We start from the raw sequence: 20518 nt of genomic DNA, 5'->3' as shown, positions 1-20518 counted from the left end.
AATATATAATTAATTTTTGGGGTGGAGTTTGTTAGAGCCAAAGAAAATTCATGAACGGCAGAGTGGGAAATATAGTTCTAGACCTTCAAATAGAAAGGTACCTTTTTGCTGTAGATCATGAATATGGAAAACCAAGTGACTGATACTTCTGAAGAGCGTACATTCCAGTATCAGAGAACTCTACCTTCACTTCCAGTTCCTGCTCTTGATGAATCTTTAAAGAAATACCTCGATTCAGGTATGCTGTTTTTTAACTATTACATAATAAACTGCTATGAGAAAATAGAAGGTATTCGAAAAATACGTGGTGGTTTGTTGTCTGTCTTAATCTGTGCTCACTTTTACTTTATTAACAATGCTCCTTCGACCAGAGATCTTGAGCTGTTCAATAAGATTAAAATTAATTATAAATACACAGTGTTGTTAGACCACACTATAAAACATATAAAACATAAGATAATAATAAGTAACATTATTAATTCTGAGGTGGAGGGCGCTTTAAATATATTACAGCATACAGAAACTTAGTTACAGATCCAGTGGTTTCTTGACGAATACCAGCTCCCTCTGTGCTCACTGAGGTGAAGTATTGTACAGTACTATAAGGGCTCTCATACCCTGGAGCTCAAGGGACAGATCCAGTTCTCAGCATTCCCATCCTCAGTCTCTGGCTGTTAAGTGCCATAACTGAGAACGATTGCTATTTTTATCCATTCTGAATCAAAATGCTTTAAAATAATCATTTAATATGTATCACTCAACTTTGTGTTTGGTTACATTCCTTGCAGTTTAACATGGCACCCTAAATCAGTCCACTTCTGGGATTCTAGGGATGCCCTAAAGAGCTGTGATAGGATAATTCACAGGCAGCCCTGTCTGTTTCGATGCATAAACTGTTTGTGGAGTGTAGCCTAAGGCTGTAAAGCCTCTACACACTCACTTGAAAAAAAATATGTGAAAAATAAAAGCCACTCTACTGCCAGCAAAAGTGTATGCAGGATTGGCACGGTTTTTTAGCAATCGTAGATGGAAATTAAAACCAATAAGTGATCATTGGCTAAATCCTTCAAAGCTCATTTTCCCCCTTCAGATGAGGTAGTCTAAAACTGTGGCAGGGAATATGCAGTTCATGGTGTTTGGCTTCCTTTAGACTTAGCAAAAGGGACGGAGAATACTAACTGAAGTAATTTATAAACATTACGATCTAGAAATAGTCCTGGTGGGAAAGAGTAAATTAAAATTCTAAAGATAATTAGTAGGCTTCACAAGCCTGGCTTGGAATGAGGGCGGCTATACATTTGAAAAATAAATAAATAAAAATAAATACACCATGCTGGCTCTCGATGTAGAACATAAACATGTTCAAATGTTTTAAAATATTTTTTTCTGTTTTACAGTAAAGCCTTTCCTAAACCAAGAAGAATATCAAAGAACTGAGAGCATAGTAAAAGCTTTTGAAAATGGGATTGGAAAGAAACTGCAGCAAAAGTTACTTGAAAGAGCCAAAGTAAAGCGGAATTGGGTATGTTTTCAGGCAAGCATGGATCTTTTCCTGTCCTTGAGTACATGCTGATAGATCCGTTTTCTGAACTTTTAATGCTAGAAACGAATATAATGATGCAAGGATTAAATGCTAGTAATGTCAAGCACTAGGGCTTTGTCTTTCACCCGTGTTATTTCCTTTTTGAATTATATAAAATGGAATTTCAGAAGGTGAAGAGAGTTTCAGGCAGGGCTATTTCACAGCACTTTGTCATCACAAGCAAGGTATAATCTTACCCCACCCATCCATATAAACACATCAGGTTGCCTTATATTGAATCAGACTATTGGTCCATCAAGGTCAGTTTTCAGTCTGGCAGCAACTCTCCATGGTCTTTCCCATCACCTACTACCTGATCTCTATCTGGAGATGCTGGAGATCTCCCAGAATTACAACAGATCTACAGGCTGCAGAGATCAGTTCCCCTGGAGAAAGAAGCTGCTTTGGAGAATACAGTCTATGGCAGTGGTCGGCAAACCGCGGCTCGCGAGCCGCATGCGGCTCTTTCGCCCCTTGAGTGCGGCTCTGGAAAGCGCCCTCTCCTCCTCCTTCCCCCCTTTTCCTCCCCTCACAGCGCGGCCGGGTTTTGCACACGGGGGAGTTCTGCCTAGTGGAGCACACTGGAAAATAAATGATTGCTGTTTTACTGGTAATTGGAGAGCAGAATGAAATAGAGGATGTTCAGGGATTTGGGAAGCAGGTTATAGGAGACAGCCTGCCAGCACACTGGTGAAAAACGAGAAGATAAATTTAGCCTTTCAAGTTGTCTAGAATATGTTCAGCCTGGTAACTGGTAAGTAAACAATCCTTTGCACATTTAGTTGGGAGCAAGCTACTTTGAATGTTTCTGAGTAAACATCCATATGATCAGACTTTATAAGACAAGAACTTTTTAAGCTGACTCAGGAAGAAGTTCTACACCTTTGAGTACTGCAGAAGATAAGAAAGCAGTAATGCAGACAAATGCTGAAGAAGTGGTTGTTTTTCTATGGCATAAATTAATGTATGCCGACCCTAAGCTTCTCTGAAGAAGGGCAGGAGAAAAAATGTTAAGATAGATAAAGCAATTTTTGAGGCTACTGTCAAATCGCTTCCAGCTCATGGTGACCCTATGAATCAGTGTCCTCCAAAACGTCCTATCTTTAACAGCCTTGCTCAGATCTTGCAGATTGAGGGCTGTGGCTTCCTTTATAGAGTCAGTCCATCTCTTTGTTGAGAAATAGGAATCTAAAAGTCCCCTCGGACATGGGAATCTAGTTCTGCTGTTCCTAGTCAAGAAGCACTGCTATTTCTGCTGAGGTTATGGACACAAGTGTAAGTAAATAACAGTTGTCCTAAAAAATTCCTTCTAGTGCTAATTTCTGTGTTGTTTTTTTCCAGCTGGAAGAATGGTGGCTGAACATGGCCTATCTTGAATCCCGTATATCAACACAGATCTTTCATAATTTTGGAGGTCCAGGCCCATACCTTGAACACTACTGGCCGGTGAAGGAAGGGACTCAGATAGAAAGAGGAAGCATGAGTGTGTGGTATACCTTGAAATACTGGGAACTAATAAGAATGTAAGACATTTAAAATCATAATGCATGACTTGTCTGGCTCCTGCATTTCCCCCTTTACTTTGGGGAAAATGTAAACCTCACCTTTTTTTGAAGTAAACAAGAAACTATGCGGTGGCTGCAGGTGGGAGTGTCCATCTGGATGCTCCTCAGTAGTAACCATGGGGCGGGGGGAGAGCTAGGTTCCACATTCTCCCCATTGTCAGCCCTTTAAAGGTCTTTTTGACCGTTGCCAGCTGAAACATGTTATAACATTATAGTATGGTTCAGTAGGGGGAGGGAAAGTGAGGGAAGGGTGGGTTCTGGGCTGCAGGAGGTCCTGGTGAAATTACCATTGTGTCCTTTTGCAGAGGAACAACAGGAAAAGGGGCAGTGGGAGCGTAGCAAATAGCTTGGGAACAGGGGTGTGGGTGCCTATTCCCACACTGCTTGCTGCTGCTGCCGTGACAGGGATGCAGTTTTGTGCCCCCATGTAGATGCAGCCCCAGACCATTGTTGTCTGGAGAAAGACAGTGTTAGGTGACTCCAGCAAATGATCCATGTCATAAGTTGCAGAGACAGGCAATAAATCTCCAGAAACACTATCCAGTGTCATCTAGGGGGGAAATATTTCCTGATAGCAAAGATGGCTTTCAGTGAACACTTAGTATCTCTTATATTTTTGTTTGCTGCAGGGAAAAATTGGCCGTACATAGATCTGGTAATGTGCCTCTGGACATGGATCAGTTCCGAATGTTGTTTTGCACATGCAAGATTCCTGGAATTACTCAAGACTCCATTGCTAATTATTTCAGGACAGGTAAACAAGGATAGTTATTTTAGATTAACAGAGAAATGTTTTTAATATTGCTTCTCTGATATCAGAATAAATAGTAGCTGGATGTTTTGATTTAATTGGTAGCTTGTAGGTTATCCGGGCTGTGTGACCGTGGTCTTGGTATTTTCTTTCCTGACGTTTTACCAGCATCTGTGGCAGGCATCTTCAGAGGAGTAACACTGAAGGACACTGAGAGGCACTGTCCTTCAGTGTTACTCCTCTGAAGATGCCTGCCACAGCTGCTGGCAAAACGTCAGGAAAGAAAATACCAAGACCACGGTCACACAGCCCGGATAACCTACAAGAACCAATGAACTCTGACCTTGAAAGCCTTTGACAATATTTTAATTAGTAGCATTTGTGTAAGGTTAGTCTGTAGTGGTAATCCAGAGAGGTAAATAGGTTACTGTGAGAGAAATTGTGCCAGGAGTTGAGTTTTTAACTTTCATCAGTAAAAAATGAAAGGTCAAGATAAGCCTTAAAAATAATAGAATCCCCCCTTTATATTATTACAGAAATGCACTTTATTTTCAAAAACTACTTAGGAAAGATGCTTATGTATGTTTAGAAGCCAAACTTCTGTAGATGAAATTTATTACCATACTATTCAAGCTAAAGTCTTTTTTGATGGCTGTTTGTTATTACTGATAATATATAGAGTATTTTAAAATGAAGAACAGTTTAAGATTGCAATAAGTAGAAGACACCCTGGCAGCTACTTATGTCATAGCTGAAAAATAAATGAACACATTTATGCTAGAATCCTACCCTGCAAATGCCATCTTTAACATTTCCCGTATTAAAGTTGAAACATTGAATCCATTGGCAAACCCATGTCTTCAAATGTGAATCTGCTGTAATCCTATTTTAAGCAGAATTGCAGTCGCAGGTGCCCTTTAAAGAGCCAAAGGAGTTGGTAGACGGGGGCTGCTGAGTCCTCCCCCCAGCTTGCGACTTGCATTCTGTTCCCTTGGGTATTTTTCTTCTAGTTGGCTTTGGATACCATAAGTAAGCTAGCTGGGAGAAAAGTGCTTGACGGTGGGTGGGAAGGGACAGAGAAGGTTCTGCATCCCATGACACAACTGGGGCAGATCTGTGTTTAAAGACAGAGGGCTACTGTTGTCATATGTAGTTTGAGTCTGTGGTACTCGGCCACTCTCTCCTGGGAACTTGTTCTATTCACTCACAGTTCTTACAGGTGAACTCTGTGAAGCACCACCTTTTACTAGTCATATGTTTGTTTGGAATATAAAAACATAAGTGTTTTTAGACATTAAGGTGAAGAGACCTTTTTGGTCCCTTGGTTTTGTGGTCTGTTGTATAATTGTGTGTAATAGTAACATACCAAGCTATATGTGTCAGTTAATCTATTTTGGTAACTTTGCTCAAGAAATAGAGCCTTAACTTGCATGTCCTAAGCCTTTTACTGTGTGTGTGTAACCAAAGTTCACAAGGCATAACACGGATACACAGCACTGATAGGCCTGTGGTGTTGACCTTAATGGTCAGTATTTGTGTAGTGATAATAGAAGTTCTTAGAGCCAGTGAAGTGTAGTGGTTAAGACCGGCAGACTGTAATCTGGAGAACCAGGTTTGATTCCCCACTCCTCCACATGAAGCCTGCTGGGTGACCTTGGGCCAGCCACATTCTCTCAGAACTCTCTCAGCCCACATGGAGGCAGGCAATGGCAAACCACCTCTGAGCATATCTTGCCTTGAAAACCCTATGGGGTCACCATAAGTCAGCTGTGACTTGACGGCAAAATTACACACATAATAGAAGTCCTGCAGATCCTTATGAAAACAGAAATGTGCTGATAAATCTCCATATATATGGATTCCTTGTTGCCTCTGTATGCACATTCAGGACTATAATCACCTTGTTCATGTAATCCTTACGAATTCTGTTGGTAGGTACAGGAAGCTCTTGGATAATCGTATTTGTCTGTACATCTGTGCGTTTTTCTTGTCTTTGGAAACTTAGTCTGTTGCTGCTGCTTTCTATATTGGTATCCATTTGTAAGTGGTTGCTGTGCTTTATGAGAATACTTCCTCCTTCTAAAATTCTTAAGAGATATGAACTGTTTGCCTCTTCTCCAAACCTATGTTCAACTGACTGGGAAAGAGAGATCACCGACAGCAGTAAAACTGACCTGCAGGATACAGAAGGCTCAAGGCCAGTCCACATTCCCTGACCGTCCTCTCAGGAGCCAGTTAATTGGGCAGACAGCAACTGTCCACCCACCCTCTTCTGTCTAAGCCAGGAGAAATCTCTTTTCTTAGTGGTTGGAATGGAAAATGAGACCAGGACCATTTGTGCCCTTCAAAATGCTGAGGGGCTTAGTTGGGTGCCTGTTCAAGGCTGCAATCCTATGTGTGCTATCTTGGGACTTACTTTTGGGTAACCATTTTATAGGATTGCACTGCCCGACGTATCCTGTCTCCTCAGCAGCGTTGTGTGCATTTTATGTTCCATAGCCCTTCCATTTCCATTAAGTTAATACTATGCTGATTATGCTGATTGCATTGAGTGTTTATTAAACATGTTTGTGTTCTACCCTTCCATGTACCCTCAGGGTAGGTTACAACTGGTGTAAAAACAATATAACAAAAACATCCGATTTGCAAACGACCACCACCCCATGTGTGTGTGTGTGTGTTAAGTGCCGTCAAGTCGCTTCCGACTCATGGCGACCCTATGAATGAAAGTCCTCCAAAATGTCCTATCTTTGACAGCCTTGCTCAGATATTGCAAATTGAAGGCTGTGGCTTCCTTTATGTGGCCACCCCATACACAGCACTAATTTCAAGTTTTCTAAACCTCAAAAGTATAATAAGATGTTATTAGGGTAGTCAATATAAATAATGATGAATAGTCCATAATTTACAGTTCAGCAGCATGTGAAGCTTTCCCGAAGAGGGAAGGCAGAAGGCAGAAGGTCAGTAATGAGATTACCAAGGAGAGAGTTCCAGAGCCAAGAGGTTACTATAGAGAAAGCTCTCACACTGCCATCCACCATACCTCAGGTTGTGGGCAAGTCTATATGAAAAGAGGCAGTTCTTGAGGTATTGTAGTCCCCATGTGCCATTTAAACGTTACGGTCAGCTCTTGGGCTCTGAAACTGACACCCAGGATAGATGAAACAAAATGGGACATGTGTTCCCCATGGCTTGCCCCTGTCAACAGTCTGGTAGCCACATTTTTGAACGCTCTTTAAAGTGCACTGCAGCACTCTAGTGTGGATGTCATAATAACATGAGTAACCATAGCCATATCCCACCTCACTAAGAAGGAGTGCAGGCGATGCACCTGTTGGAATTTGTTAAAGGCACCTCCAGCCATAGCTGCTGTTGGGCCAATGCCGAAACATCCTCCAAACTGCTGGCCTGCGACTTCAGCGAGAGCACAGCGGTCATCCAGTGAAGGCACAGCACCCTCTCCCATCGACATCGATCATGCTTCCAACCAAGAATGCTATTAAGTTATGTGTTGAGTGGAACTGAGAGGGGCATTTTCATGTAGATATTGTATTGCTTAATGGCTGAAAAGTGTCTTCACTGGCATTCCATAATGACTACGCAGCTGACTGTACAAAGGGTTCATGTTCCTGTGCTTTTTCTTGTCCTTCCAGAGGGTGAAGGAGAATGCCCATCTCATCTGGTCGTGCTGTGTCGAGGTCGGATTTTTGCTTTTGATGCTGTACATGATGGTCATATATTGAGCCCACCCGAGATTTCCAGGTATATTTACAATAAACCTGGAACCAAGTTACACATACCAGTTTGTTTATATGTAGATCACAGCGGGAGCTATCCAACTGGTTAGCGCCCGCATAGTCTGAATATACCCTTTGGAGTACAATCCTAAGGACACTTTCCTGGAAGTAAGCCCCACTGGATAGGCCTGGGTCGGATTCTGCACTCTCAGAAACTCATTGTATCAATTGAAGGAACTTTTGCAAGACAGATGATAGAGCTGAACCCCATTGAAGCGAATGAAGTGCATCAACAGTGCATGGAGGAGTGGTGGGATAAAAATATTATTGTTGTTATTGTACAAGATGTTAAACGCTTCTACATGTTGTCAGAATACACGTGCCTTTGCCACACGTCTTTGTGAATGGGTTGACTTTCCAGTGTAGTAAGTTCATGCTAGCATAGTCTGCATATAAGGAAGAAAACCTTTCTTCCACTCTGAAGAGTAGTTGACTTAGGTTCTGCACCCTATAGGTTTATAGGATTGCATCCAATCTGGGTAAAGACCAAAAACAAGTGGCCATTAAGGGATCTTTGACAAAGTGACAAGGTGCCTTGCACAAGTTTGGAAGAATTACTTTATTTGAGTATGGTGAAATTAATATTCTCAGACAATCATGACAATATCTAGCATACAGCAACAGTAATAAATATTACAATGCCCATGTTAAGAGGCATATCTCCCAAACGTGTGTACACACACAAACAAACTGCAGTATGTATTAATTAAGAAGGCAAAAGCAAGAGGTCAGAAGAGGTGGAGCAAGAGGGTGAAACATCCTTGTACGTTTCAGGCAGAGATTTATATCCCAATGCCGGGGTCTCAAATGTCTGGGCAGCCTCATATCCAGAAGGTAGATCCTAGGAGAAAGAACAGTGGACAGGCAGAGGCATATAACATGGCGGAAATGGGAACGTTTTTGTAGCTGTAACGTTTCAGGGTGAAACCAGCATAAATAAACATGTTCAGGTTGATTCTGACATCAGTATAGGACTAAGGCTTGAACAAAAATGAACAATTCCTTTTCCCCTGAGCTAGGAGAAAGGGAAGGAAGATCCAGGCGAGCAGACTCCAAAGGTGGAGGAAGCCAAAGGTGGCGAGGAAGGAGTTCCTGCATCCTGGGAACATTTTGAAATAAGGAGAGGAGTTTTAGTTACCTAATCAAGCTGAGATTTTCTGAGGAAATTCCAGCTGGCCTGTGCTGAGTCAATGTGAATGGAGAGCCTCAAGAATGCTAATGTGAATCCAAGGCCTTGATTAATTACAGAGAGGCCCTGATTAAAGGTCTGGGACTAGACAAAGGGAGAGGCTTATTTCTCTCTTTGGCTGCTGGGCAGCCAATTCCCGAAGGAGGGGGCAAAGCTCCTTTGGAGCCGCCGTGACCCTGTGCTAGCGTAGGTGCCACCTTATCACAGAATAAAGTGGCACCTACGCCGGCACAGGGGCAAAGATGCCGGCGTCCAGCCTCCTGCCAGCGCAGCCATGCCGGCAGGGCTTTTCCAGAAGGTAAAGCCTGTGCCAGCGTGGGGGGTGTTCCCGGGGATGGAGATGCCTTAAGCTTCCACAGTGCTTTCTCCCTGGGAATGCCTCTTTGAGTGGTGGTGGGGCTGCGCCACCTTTTTTGGTGTCACAGCCTCTCTGGTTTCAATGGGGCATTTCCCCCATTTTTTTTTTTTTTTTTAAATGCTTTGTCAGTGTCCGTGGCGGCTGGGAAGCCTCTGAGGAGGCAGCGCGGCTCCACCGCTCCTGGCCACCATGGATCTACCCCCCCTTCAGGACTGGGCTCTTAGTTTCCAGGGAGCATGATGAGATCAAGGTAGGTGTACACCAGATCTGCCCGCTCTCTGCTGGCTTTTGTCCTTTGTCTGAGTCTTGTCTGGCTGGCAGAGAAGAGCTGGTCTCAGTCGCCAGGAAGCAGGGGAAGGAGAGGTTAACAAAATGGGAACAGCAGTTCTGTAGCCAAACCGTCAGGCTATTGTATGTCCCTAATAGGGTTGGCACCTCTGTTCCTGGTGGTTAGCATGTGGGAGTGGGAATCTTCAACTTATTTATTGATTTTTAATTCTCCTTTAAGGCAACTTATGTACATCCAAAAGAGGTGCTGCAGTGAACCAGAGGGGCCAGGATTATCTGTCTTAACCTCTGAAAAGAGAACCTGGTGGGCAGAGGTTAGCAAACTGCATTGTTTTCCCGGGGGCATGGGGCTGGTGGAGGTACATGAGTTTCATCATCAGCTTTTGACTTGTCTCCTAGACACGTGACTATCTTATTAACCTGGATCCAAAAAACCTCTCCCTGTTGGAAAAAATACAGACCAGTGTGTTTACAGTCTGCCTGGATGAAGCAAGTCCTCAGGCGACACCTGAAAATTATACAGAGGTAGCTATGGGACAACAGTTACCTTTATCTTTCTCTCCCCAGTAAAGATATCAGATTATGTGTCATTCTTCGCACCCATTTTAGGTTAAGGATATATTTGCATTTGGTTGATTTTATTCACACATGCAACTTCAGGCAGGTGTACAAGTGGTGTAAAGCTATTTAATTGCTTTCACAACACGTATCAGTTTGCATCCTATAGGTCTGGTAAAGATCAAAAGCTATCAAGCCCAATGCTCTGCTGTAATGCTGGCTCATTACAACATCCTCCTCTTCCCAGTCCAGTCCAAGGGATGCAAATTGCAGTGTTCCACAGTTAGGAAGTGAGAAGGAAGGAAGGAAGGATTCGGTATCTAGGTGGAAAATGCCATTTGTGTGTACAGCTATGGCACTTCCCATGTAAAATGTACATCAGAGTAGAGGAAGTGTGTTCTGTGTGCCCTTCTCCAGGACTATATACTTTGATTTTTCTGCTAATGATTTCCTGACCTTTTCCAATGTAATGTGGCAGATTTTTCTTTTCAGAATTTATAATATCCCTTCTTGACTTAGGTCACCAAGTTGGCACTAGCAGGAGATCCAATGGTGCGTTGGGGAGACAAATCCTATAACTTATTTGTGTTCTCAAACGGGATATTGGGCTCGCTCTGTGATGTAAGTATTTTTGTTACTGTTTTCTGTGATGCCAGTAAGCTTCTTTGGATGTCTTAAAAATATTTGCCTAGGGATTCTAAAATATATGGAGAGAGATGATGGACAGCGATTTCATTTTCAGAATTCAGATTATTCTATAAGTGAATGTAGTTTTATGCAATGTGTATTCATCACAGTTTAAAAGAGATGTCCTTTCATTTAATAGCAAGCTGCAGTTTGAGAACTCTTGCTGGATAGGAAGTTAGGAAGAGATGGTCTAATTAAAGAAACTGGCAAAGTGACATCCTGAGAAAATTTCTTGCTAAAGAAGATAATACTCTGACCTAGTTATTTCTATATTGCGTATGTTCCAGCACGCTCCTTTTGATGCAATGGTTGTGGTAGCACTCTGTTCGTACATTGATAACAAGGTCATTGAATCAGAGGGAAGATGGAAGGTACGTAAAAATTACACTCTCATCCTCTTTCAGTTAACGTTCCCTGTTCTGTGGAAATAAGTACAAGGTTTTTTTTCTCCTATTATTTTAAAATGAAAAACAGGGATCAGACAAAGTGCGGGATATTCCTTGGCCCGAGGAACTTGTTTTCAGCTTGGACCAGAAAATGCGAAATGACATTGCTCATGCTAAAGAGCAATATCACAAGCAGGTATGCTCTTTGTGTATCTGTCCCATAAACATTGATGGATTCGTTTACATTTGGTGTGTCTGGATAGCAAGTTCTCTTATAGATGATGTTTGGGATGTGGGGAGCAGTTCAGGTCATTACAGTGTTCAGAGTTCAGCTATACAGACCTGTCTGCCTCCTGTAGCCATTTCAATAAGTGACTTAGCAATTTTCCCCTATTTTTATCATGCTATGAGTGAAGCAGGGGAAAAGCAGGCATTAAAAATTGCATTAGTCATGAAAAATAGATCACTGGCATGCCTGATATGATGGATATTATTCTTCATCAACCGATTTACTCCAAAGACTTCTGATTTGTCTCTTGTGGTTTTTCTGACCCACACTTAGGACGATGAGGAAAGCTTTATTTGTTTAAATCAGAATATGGCATAGGAAAGGCTGAATGAATTAAGAACTCCAAAACTGTTTTATTTTTCTCTTTTGGGGAACTGGTAAAGTCAGGTTGTTACTGAGGTTTCAAGAATAAACTTGGCAGGTAACACAACAACAAAAATGAGGAAGCTTAGGATAATTAAATATAACAGGTATTTTGTATTCAGAATGTAGCTGACAGGTTTCACAGACAGGGGTTTGTTAACTTCGTTGAACTGACATAGGCCTTTTATGCACGGGTTGTTTCCGTTGCCGTCAACCCCTGAGTACTTCAGGGCTTTATTTTCAATATGCATGAATTTTCTGACCTTTAAAAGTCGTCTCGCTCTCCCTCGCATTTCCCCCTGTGTTTTGTGGATGCTGTTTTAGCCCGTGTTTACTGTCTGCCTCAATCCCAAATCAAAAGCTGGTCCTGTGCATACTTGTCAATTCGGGGGTTTATTCCCACACTTCTCCCTCCCACTTGTCTTTCCCTCTCATCCAACCCCTCCCCTCAAAGCTGGAATGTTGGTCAGTTTTAGACCTCAGCCTGATCAAACAGGGTTTTTTTCTTTGCAACTAGCCAGAACGCTGAAATAATCACAAAGGACCTATGAGGCTGCTTATTTGGTCAGTTTCACAGTGAGTGTTGGTCAGTTTTATATCCCTGAACAGAGTGATTTGAGAATTTGACTGCAAATACCATGCATCAAGAGAGCACAATATCCAAAGGAAATGACCTGTGCAGAAACAGCCATAAGCTTCTTTGAAACAATATTTCTAAAGTTGGTGGATGCAGAAACAAAACACACATTTTACCAGTTTTCTTCCTTTAAACTGGTTAGGGATCACCCCTTTTTCTTTGGAGCTGTTTCACTCAGGTGAGGACATTAAATTCACTTCCCTCACACAGGATCCTTCTTGATCCTACACAGCTGTGTCCCTTTACCTCAGCCAGCCAGCCTCTAACTGTCAGCTTTTCACTGACAATTCCCAACTGCCAATTTCTAACTGTCATCTCCCAACTGCCTCTTTCAACTCCCAACCATAGAATTCTATCTGAACCTCGTCAATCAGAGGTTCCATGACTGGGACGGTACATCAGTATTCAACTATCTGTCATACCTGTTCTTCGATTTGACAGGCAGAACGACCAGAATGTGTGGGGGTGTTCCCCCCTTGTAGCTGTTTGTGGCCGGTTCCAGAGAAAGAAAGTGAACAGCTGCCTTCCCCACACTTACCCCAACCCAGAAAGAGAGGTGCTTTATCCTTTAGGGAAAGGACATTAAAACCTTTAAAGAGATACTTAGATGCTCTTTCCAAGTAGTACAGCACAAAGATTTTGGCAAGCAGTGCTATATTATTTCTACAGCAGTTCAAACACTGAATGCACAGCTGGATGAGCCATTGACTGGCTTTATCAAATCCAGAGAATGAAATCAATAATTGAGTTCTTTGATTCACCTTTGTCAAATCCAATTATTTTGCATAAAGGAAAAAAAGTAAAATAGGCTCCTTGGATGTACTGCTTTGTGTGGGGGTTGGCATAGCCTTTCTCTACTTTTCCTGTGGTAATACCATTTTTCTGCTTCTCAGGTATCTGACATACAGCTTGTGAATTATGCCTTCACATCTTTTGGCAAATCACTAATCAAGAAGCAGAAGCTTCATCCTGACACGTTTGTTCAGCTTGCTCTCCAGCTGGCCTATTATAAACTTCATGGACAGTAAGAAAAAGTTGATTATCCATTCAAACCATGAGCATACAGGATCAAATACGTGTACACTGCAGTCCTAAGCAGAACTGCAACATTCTACGTCCACCAGTGGACCATATGTACCAGGTTGGCTTAGAAGGGTCTAATCCTGCTTAGGACTCCCTTAATAGTTGACTAATAGGGTCTTCTCTTCTTCATTTCACATCCCTTCCATGTATAAAGCCTCAGTGAATCTTCACAGCTTTCCCGACCCTCTTTCATCAGTGGACTTCAGCTATAAAACTAACCCTCCAATGCCAAATGCCCATTTATCATATAATAGTTTATAGTGGATGTCCCCTCGAGTTGTGCAGAGAACTTATACCCCTCCTCTGTTTGTGCAACAGTGATTGAATTCTCATGACCATGTGGTGGGTTGTTAGATTTGTGACCAGCTCCCAAGAGTTTATGCACATCTGGGGAGCTGGATTCGGATCCTCTGCTACTAAACGCCCTGGATTAGCTCAGGCTGGTCCCTGTCTTTGCCTAAACTACCTCAAAGGATTGCCACAGGGTTGAAACAGGCAGAGGTAGGGCAACTGTGTATACACTGCTCTGAGTTTCTCAGAGGAAGAACAGGACAAAAAATGGAATGTTCACCCTAGGTGTTTGTATACCCCCTGTCTTCCTACCCTTAAAAGATGAATGGAAAATGCATACTTTACTATATTTAAAAAAACCAAAATAAGATTCTTTATTTTGATAGAGGATTGTCCTTTATTCTGATGTCTGAACAAGAGTTCTCTACACCATGATTACACATACCGGTAATGTCCTCTAGCGTAAAGCACTGGTCTCCCTTTCTTGGCCAAAGAGAGACCTTTCTTTTTATCATTCTTATCTAGCCCAGCATCCTGCTATGAAACTGCTATGACTAGACGCTTCTACCATGGCCGGACAGAGACGATGAGGCCGTGCACCATGGAAGCGGTTGAATGGTGCAAATCTATGCTAGATCCAGACTGTACCGTGAGTATCAATAATATATTGTAGCTAAACAGATTTTAAGATCCCTGACAGCTTGCTTTCTTGGTCATTAGTATGAAGTGCAGCTGGTCGTTATTTTGGAGTGCAGATATGCAGGAACCAGAGCTGTCTTTAAGTATGAATGTGGCAAGGGTTAAATTTTAGTGGGAGATGCAATTACCAAGGAAGCTTGGCTTCTATTTCCCTCATTATATATGCTGTCCACCTGCTTTGTAGCAAAGCAGAGAGTACGGGTGCTAAAACATTCCTGCTGTAACATGAACTTTCCGAAATTCTTTTTTTAAACAAGGGACTAAACTCCTTCCTCATAGGATATCTAAAACCCTTTTATAGTAGCACAGATCCTTTTGTTTCATGTCATCTGAATTCCTCCTCTCTTTTTTTAATGAGGCAGTGATAGCCATTCGTAGTTTGGTGTCTAGTGGCAGAGACTAAAAATCTGGGGCAGAAGTAGAGAGCTGTGTTGTTCCTTGTTTTTTTTTGGTCTTCTTTTCTTTCTGCCATTTCTTTATATTTCCTTGACTGTTCTGTCTTACAGGCATTTGATCTCTGTATTTCCTCGCTGATAGTTGAACAATAGGGGCTGGGATTATGTTGCAGGAATCCCGTAGCACTCTCCTTGTGTTTCCCACACTGCAGCAGTGGTGCTGAACAAACTGTCTCAGATGGTTAATGAAGCAATGTACTGCTTGACCCTTTCCAGAGCTAACTTGTAAGCCTTACAGCTCAGCATCTTCAGTTCTGCTGCCTTGTCATAATTTATAGGTCTCCCCCCATATCTGTTTTAGTACATCAGATGTGCTGCTGTCACTTAATTACTGGAGGTTTTCCAGAAGTATTTCCTTGAGGGAAAAGTTGGTTTTGAGTATTTTGTGGAAAGGGGAAGGATATTTTTCGCACGCAGTATGCACTAGATTTTGAAGCTGGGGGAAATGGGGTATTTTCATCAGGTCTCTCATCTGTTGCTTTGCCCATGTAAAAAGTGGTGGTACAAGTGTCATATGCAAGCTCTGCTCACGACCTGAGTTCGATCCCTATGGAAGTTGGTTTCAGGTAGCCTGCTCAAGGTTGACTCAGCCTTCCATCCTTCCGAGGTGGGTAAAATGAGTACCCAGCTTGGGAAGATGACTGGGGAAGGCACTGGCAAACCACCCCGTAGACAAAGTCTGCCTAGTAAACGACGAGATGTGACGTCATCCCATGGGTCAGGAATGACCCAGTGCTTGCACAGGGGACCTTTACCTTTACCTTTTAAACATTCTTCTATTTTTATACAATTCTGAGCTTGGTTTTAAAAGTTTTACTTTATTTGGGGCATGGTCCCCGCAGCATTAAGCTCTTCTAGGTTTCACTGATTCTGCTGGAATCACGTGTCCACTTTTGGACGATTCATGTCCTTAATGTTTGAGAGGCTGAATACTTCTCCGTGGCATTCTAACAGAAGGCCAGCCTGTTTATTCTTTGAAAGAAAAGCTGCAAACCTCAGCAAGACACCCTAACTTGCCTTACCAGCGTGGCTGTGACGTTTTGTGGCCTTTTATTTTGTTCTTATTGGGCCTCATGCTCCCTGTTACCCACACTGGTACCTGTTTACCCTGATTTGATTTAATTTAAAACCGAGAACAGAAAAAAATGGATGGATCGCAGCCACAATACACATGTCAGATATCATTCTGTTGTCTTTGATGGGGGTTTTAGGGGACTGTCGTGCAAATATCACCTGTATAAGACCTTGGCGACATGACTAAACTCACAATCGGCAAACTGACAAAACAGCTCTACGGTTTTCTGTGGATTTTCCTTTCATCTTTGCAGGCTGGGACATGACTATAAAAAACAGCGATGCAACCTTGCTGGCTTTAGTATATCTGGCAAGGTTCTTGTTGTGGATTGCTGTATTTACTATAAAGTTTTCATTTGGCCTTGATGCGGAAGATCTGGAATGTCTTTGAGAACATTACAGGGATGTACTCACGTTCGTTTGGAGGAAAGCATTTACAGATCCCTGCTCTTTACCATGCTCAGTTGGAATGGTTTTGCTTTTTCTTACTTTCCGCAGCCTGGCCAACGACACCAGCACCTACTGAAGGCAGTTTCAAAGCACAACAAACTGATGAAGGAGTGTGAGAATGGAAAAGGTACGTTCTTTTTGCTGCTGCCAAAGGATCTCTGTTTTGTGTCGAGTCTGTTTTTCCCCACTGCCCTCTTAGTAGGACACACTGCTAAGCTGAGCTGCAGAGCTAGTATGATCGCTAAAGATTCGTGCAGGTGTACATAATTTTAACGGCGAGCCTGCTGTGATAGTGCAGTAACACAATCTTCTTTCCCAGGTCAAGATCAGGAGAAACTCGTTTGTTCTACTTGCAGCAAAAGGCAAATTTGCCCAGTGCTGATAGGCAGGCTCTTCTGTCAGTCACAAGATTACCCCTCCCCATTCTTGGAGAAGTTTTTTTCCCAAGTGTAAAAAATGCTTTGTGAACGAGTTTTGAAAACATGAAGTAGCAAACATTGGTTCAGATAAACATTTAAGGCGCTTGAAGGGGGGGAAGAGAAGAGCTCTCCTCAAGCACGGAGGGAGGGATGAAAAGCAGTTTTCAGTCTCAATGCTGTATGGATATCAATTTGAGGAGTGAAAGTGGGGGAAACCAGAACTCTGCCTGCAGCAGCAAAACCTGCACCGCTGGTCTTTGCAGGTAAGCCCGATGCGCACTTCCATGCCAGGGAGGCGGCAGGCCCCATCCCACGAGAGTGCATTTGTGCCATCACTTCCAGCCCAATTCTTAATCCGCATCTTCGCTCTCTCAGAGCATCACTGGGAAATGGCCGTAGCGAGTTAACTCTGCTTTGGCTGCTGCAGTTTCTCGCATAAGGCCTGTGACAGTCTGGAGCTGACCATTGAGACTAACCACAAGAAAGAGAACTGGACATCAATTTTAGGCTGCTTGAAATGGCAAAAATTATCTGGGTTACTTTCATTGCCTCTGCAAACGCACATTGGGGATGGAGCTTTCACACAGGGGAAACTTCTGTGTACTTTCTCCTGCTTTTTTCTGACTTTTTCCCTTGCGCTCCACAGTGATTTGAAGTTGGCTTTCAGGGTGGGGGGTTGTCATAGCTGCTGTGATGGCCAATTTTTTCCCCCTTCATGCATGCGCTCTAAAAGCCCTTTTAAAATCTGAAGTAATCTTTATAGCGCTACAGCAGTTTTTTAAAAAGCCCTGAAAAAGCTCTGCAGTGTTGTAGGTGAAAAAAAGGGGCTGGGAAGAGGTGTCCATGAGGGGCTGACCATGGGAAGATTGGAGCAGGAAAATAACCTTCCATGCAAACACCATGTACTTAGACTGCGTTTTCCCCAGAAATGTTGGAGTAAAGCAGGTTTGGGAAAGAGTGTTTTGAGACTGGGGGAATCCCAAAACAGCACGATTACAGCATGGCATTATGTGGAAGCTGAAAATAAAGGTACTCCAGTCTGGAAGCCAAGAAGGAAAAGAACTTCTGTGTGGAAGCAGCTTTAAAATGCTGGGGATTTCTGTTCCTCTGACAGGATTTGACCGCCATCTTTTCGGCCTCCTCCTTGTGGCCAAAGATCAGTGCCTTCCTGTGCCAGAACTTTTCTTGGATCCTGCTTTCAGCAGAAGGTATTTACAATTTTGTAATATTAAATATATCTTAGTGCCTTTTGATGGCTGAAATACATTTATCTCAGAGGGAATATATGTGTTGTGCTTTGTTCTGCCATAGGACTGAAACAATTTGTAGTGGTGTTTTGTGTTTGTTTTTTGTTTCCATTTGCAGTGGCGGAGGTGGAAACTTTGTGCTGTCCTCTAGCCTGGTTGGCTACACGAGAGTGGGAGGAGCGGTGGTTCCTATGGTGCACCACGGCTACGGCTTTTTCTATAGAATTAGAGACGACAGGTAAGGATCAGCACCAGAAACCGGATATTGGAGTTTCCTCTGTGGGTGTGAGCATCATGGGGCAGTGGTCGGCTCCTGTTGCATTTCAGTGTAGAAACTGGAGATCACAGCTCTTGCAATCACCTCTTGGATGACTGCAGTGTAAAATGTTCGAAGAGGATGGATGGACTGCTGAGACAGACAAAATGATGCTGGAAAGGGGTGTGTGTAAATCGCAGAGAAGTAGTGATGTAATAATCATGCAGATTTTAGATAAATAGAGTATTGCTTGGTTCACTGTTATGGGTATTTTAGTTATATCAGCAGCACGGTTTTAGTTTCTTTTCAAGAATTTGTATTATGAGTATTTTAGTAATGTTATATTTCCATTTTCTTTTATTGTTATATTCTCATTTTCTCTTAATTTCTCTTTAAAAAAAGAGAGAAAATGGCATTAATTGATTAGGAAGATGCAGTGGAGCAGGAACGGGGGGAAGGGTTAAAAGAAAACCAACCATTGTCAGACAGCGTGCTCGATTAAGGGTGAGAAGGGAGAGCCGAAATATTTACTAAATATGACTGGCAAATGAAGAATGAAAAAATAAAGAGGACAGAGGAATGCTTGCATGATATTGGCCACAGTAACTGAAGAATTAAATGGTACTATACATGCATGGAGGCAGTTGAGATGGCTTCGTAATCTGAGACGGGCAAGGAGTATCTCATTTAGAACACAAGATAGTTGTGTCTGTTCTTTCCCTGGTGATATACGTAAAGTGTTATAAAAACATTACTTTCCTGTTGTTAATTGAGTGCCAGTGTAGTATAGTGGTTAGAGTGCAGACTGGGATCTGGGAGACCCAGGTTCAAATCCCCACCTGAGCCATGGAATCTTGCTGGGTGACCTTGGGCCAGTCACACACACTCAGCCTGACCTACCTCACAGAGCTGTTGTGAGGATAAAATGGAGAGAAGGAGAATGATGTAAGCCACTTTGGGTCGCTGTTGTGAAGAAAGGTGGTGTATAAATGAAATATGCAAACTAAACGAAGCCCCTGACAATCCCTGGTATTTCCCCATTGGGGGGTTTTAAATGCGGCTTTAGCACTTCATTGAGGAGGAGGATGAAGAAGAAGAGTTGGTTTTTATATGCCAGCTCTCTCTACCACTTAAGGGAGACTCAAACCGGCTTACAATCACCTTCCCTTCCCCTCCCCACAACAGACACCCTGGGAGGTAGGTGAGGCTGAGAGAGAGTGACTAGCCCAAGTTCACCCAGCTGGCTTCATGTGTAGGAGTGGGGAAACAAATCCACTTCACCAGATTAGCCTCCACTGCTCACATGGAGGAGTGGGGAATCAAACCCGGTTCTCCAGATCAGAGTCCACTGCTCCAGGATGCTGGTCCACAAGTGTCCCTGGACTTGGCTGTGTGATTTGACAATTGGCTTTCAAGCACAATAAATGAGCACCAGCATTTAGTGTGATTCACTGAGTTTCAGTTAGGAGTATTTGGCTCCAGTTGTGCTTAGCCACAGATCTGCTTGTTTCCAGCTGTAATCAGCCAGTTCACATGAGTACAGGTTGGGAAATTAAACCTCTTTGCACATTAAAGTGTATTTTATTACTTTGTGGGTTATCTTTTAAAACCCGACTCTCTTATTGAGGAGTTCTGTAGCATCCTATTATTCTTATTGACTGGTTTCATTTATCTGAAAAGTTGTGCTTAATCTTTCCACTCACAGGATTGTTGTGGCTTGCAGTGCCTGGATTTCATGCTCTGATACAGACGCAGAACAACTCTGTAAGAATCTGTTCCAGTCTTTTCAGGATATTATCCAGTTAATGGCCACAGCCCAGCTGTAGAGAAGATACTGCAATAAGTGCCTTTATTCCATTGTGCATTACCATGTATACCAAGCACCTGCAAATAGAAAGCCTTGCCAAGAAAAGTGTTTTAATTGGGCACAGTGATAGTTTAGCATAGACTATAGCCAGAAATAATGCAAAGCCTTCTTACAAATGAGATTTACTGCAATAACAATGCAACTTTCTTTGAATCATTTTGCAACAACAATGCAAAACTTGACAAACTCGCATTAGAAACTGTGCGACGTTAATTAAGCCTCAGCAA

The 20518-nt window shown here is 42.6% G+C and overlaps 1 protein-coding gene across 1 annotated transcript; it reads left to right on the top strand.

Moving 5' to 3' along the window:
• Window positions 1-115: 115 nt before the first annotated feature.
• CROT (carnitine O-octanoyltransferase) lies at window positions 116-20312 on the top strand. Its single transcript, XM_056857412.1, has 16 exons — window positions 116-238; window positions 1398-1522; window positions 2924-3105; window positions 3777-3901; window positions 7552-7660; window positions 9751-9844; window positions 9930-10055; window positions 10608-10709; window positions 11063-11146; window positions 11250-11357; window positions 13344-13474; window positions 14350-14473; window positions 16551-16629; window positions 18036-18129; window positions 18287-18406; window positions 20130-20312. Exons 1-16 carry the CDS (start codon window positions 118-120, stop codon window positions 20248-20250), a joined length of 1845 nt encoding a protein of 614 aa, XP_056713390.1. The 5' UTR covers window positions 116-117; the 3' UTR covers window positions 20251-20312.
• Window positions 20313-20518: the final 206 nt, after the last annotated feature.

This window comes from Euleptes europaea, chromosome 11 (genome assembly GCF_029931775.1).
Source record: "Euleptes europaea isolate rEulEur1 chromosome 11, rEulEur1.hap1, whole genome shotgun sequence".
Taxonomy (NCBI): domain Eukaryota; kingdom Metazoa; phylum Chordata; class Lepidosauria; order Squamata; family Sphaerodactylidae; genus Euleptes; species Euleptes europaea.
The sequence above is the reverse complement of the archived record's forward strand: the minus strand, read 5'-3'. Positions and strand labels throughout refer to the sequence as shown.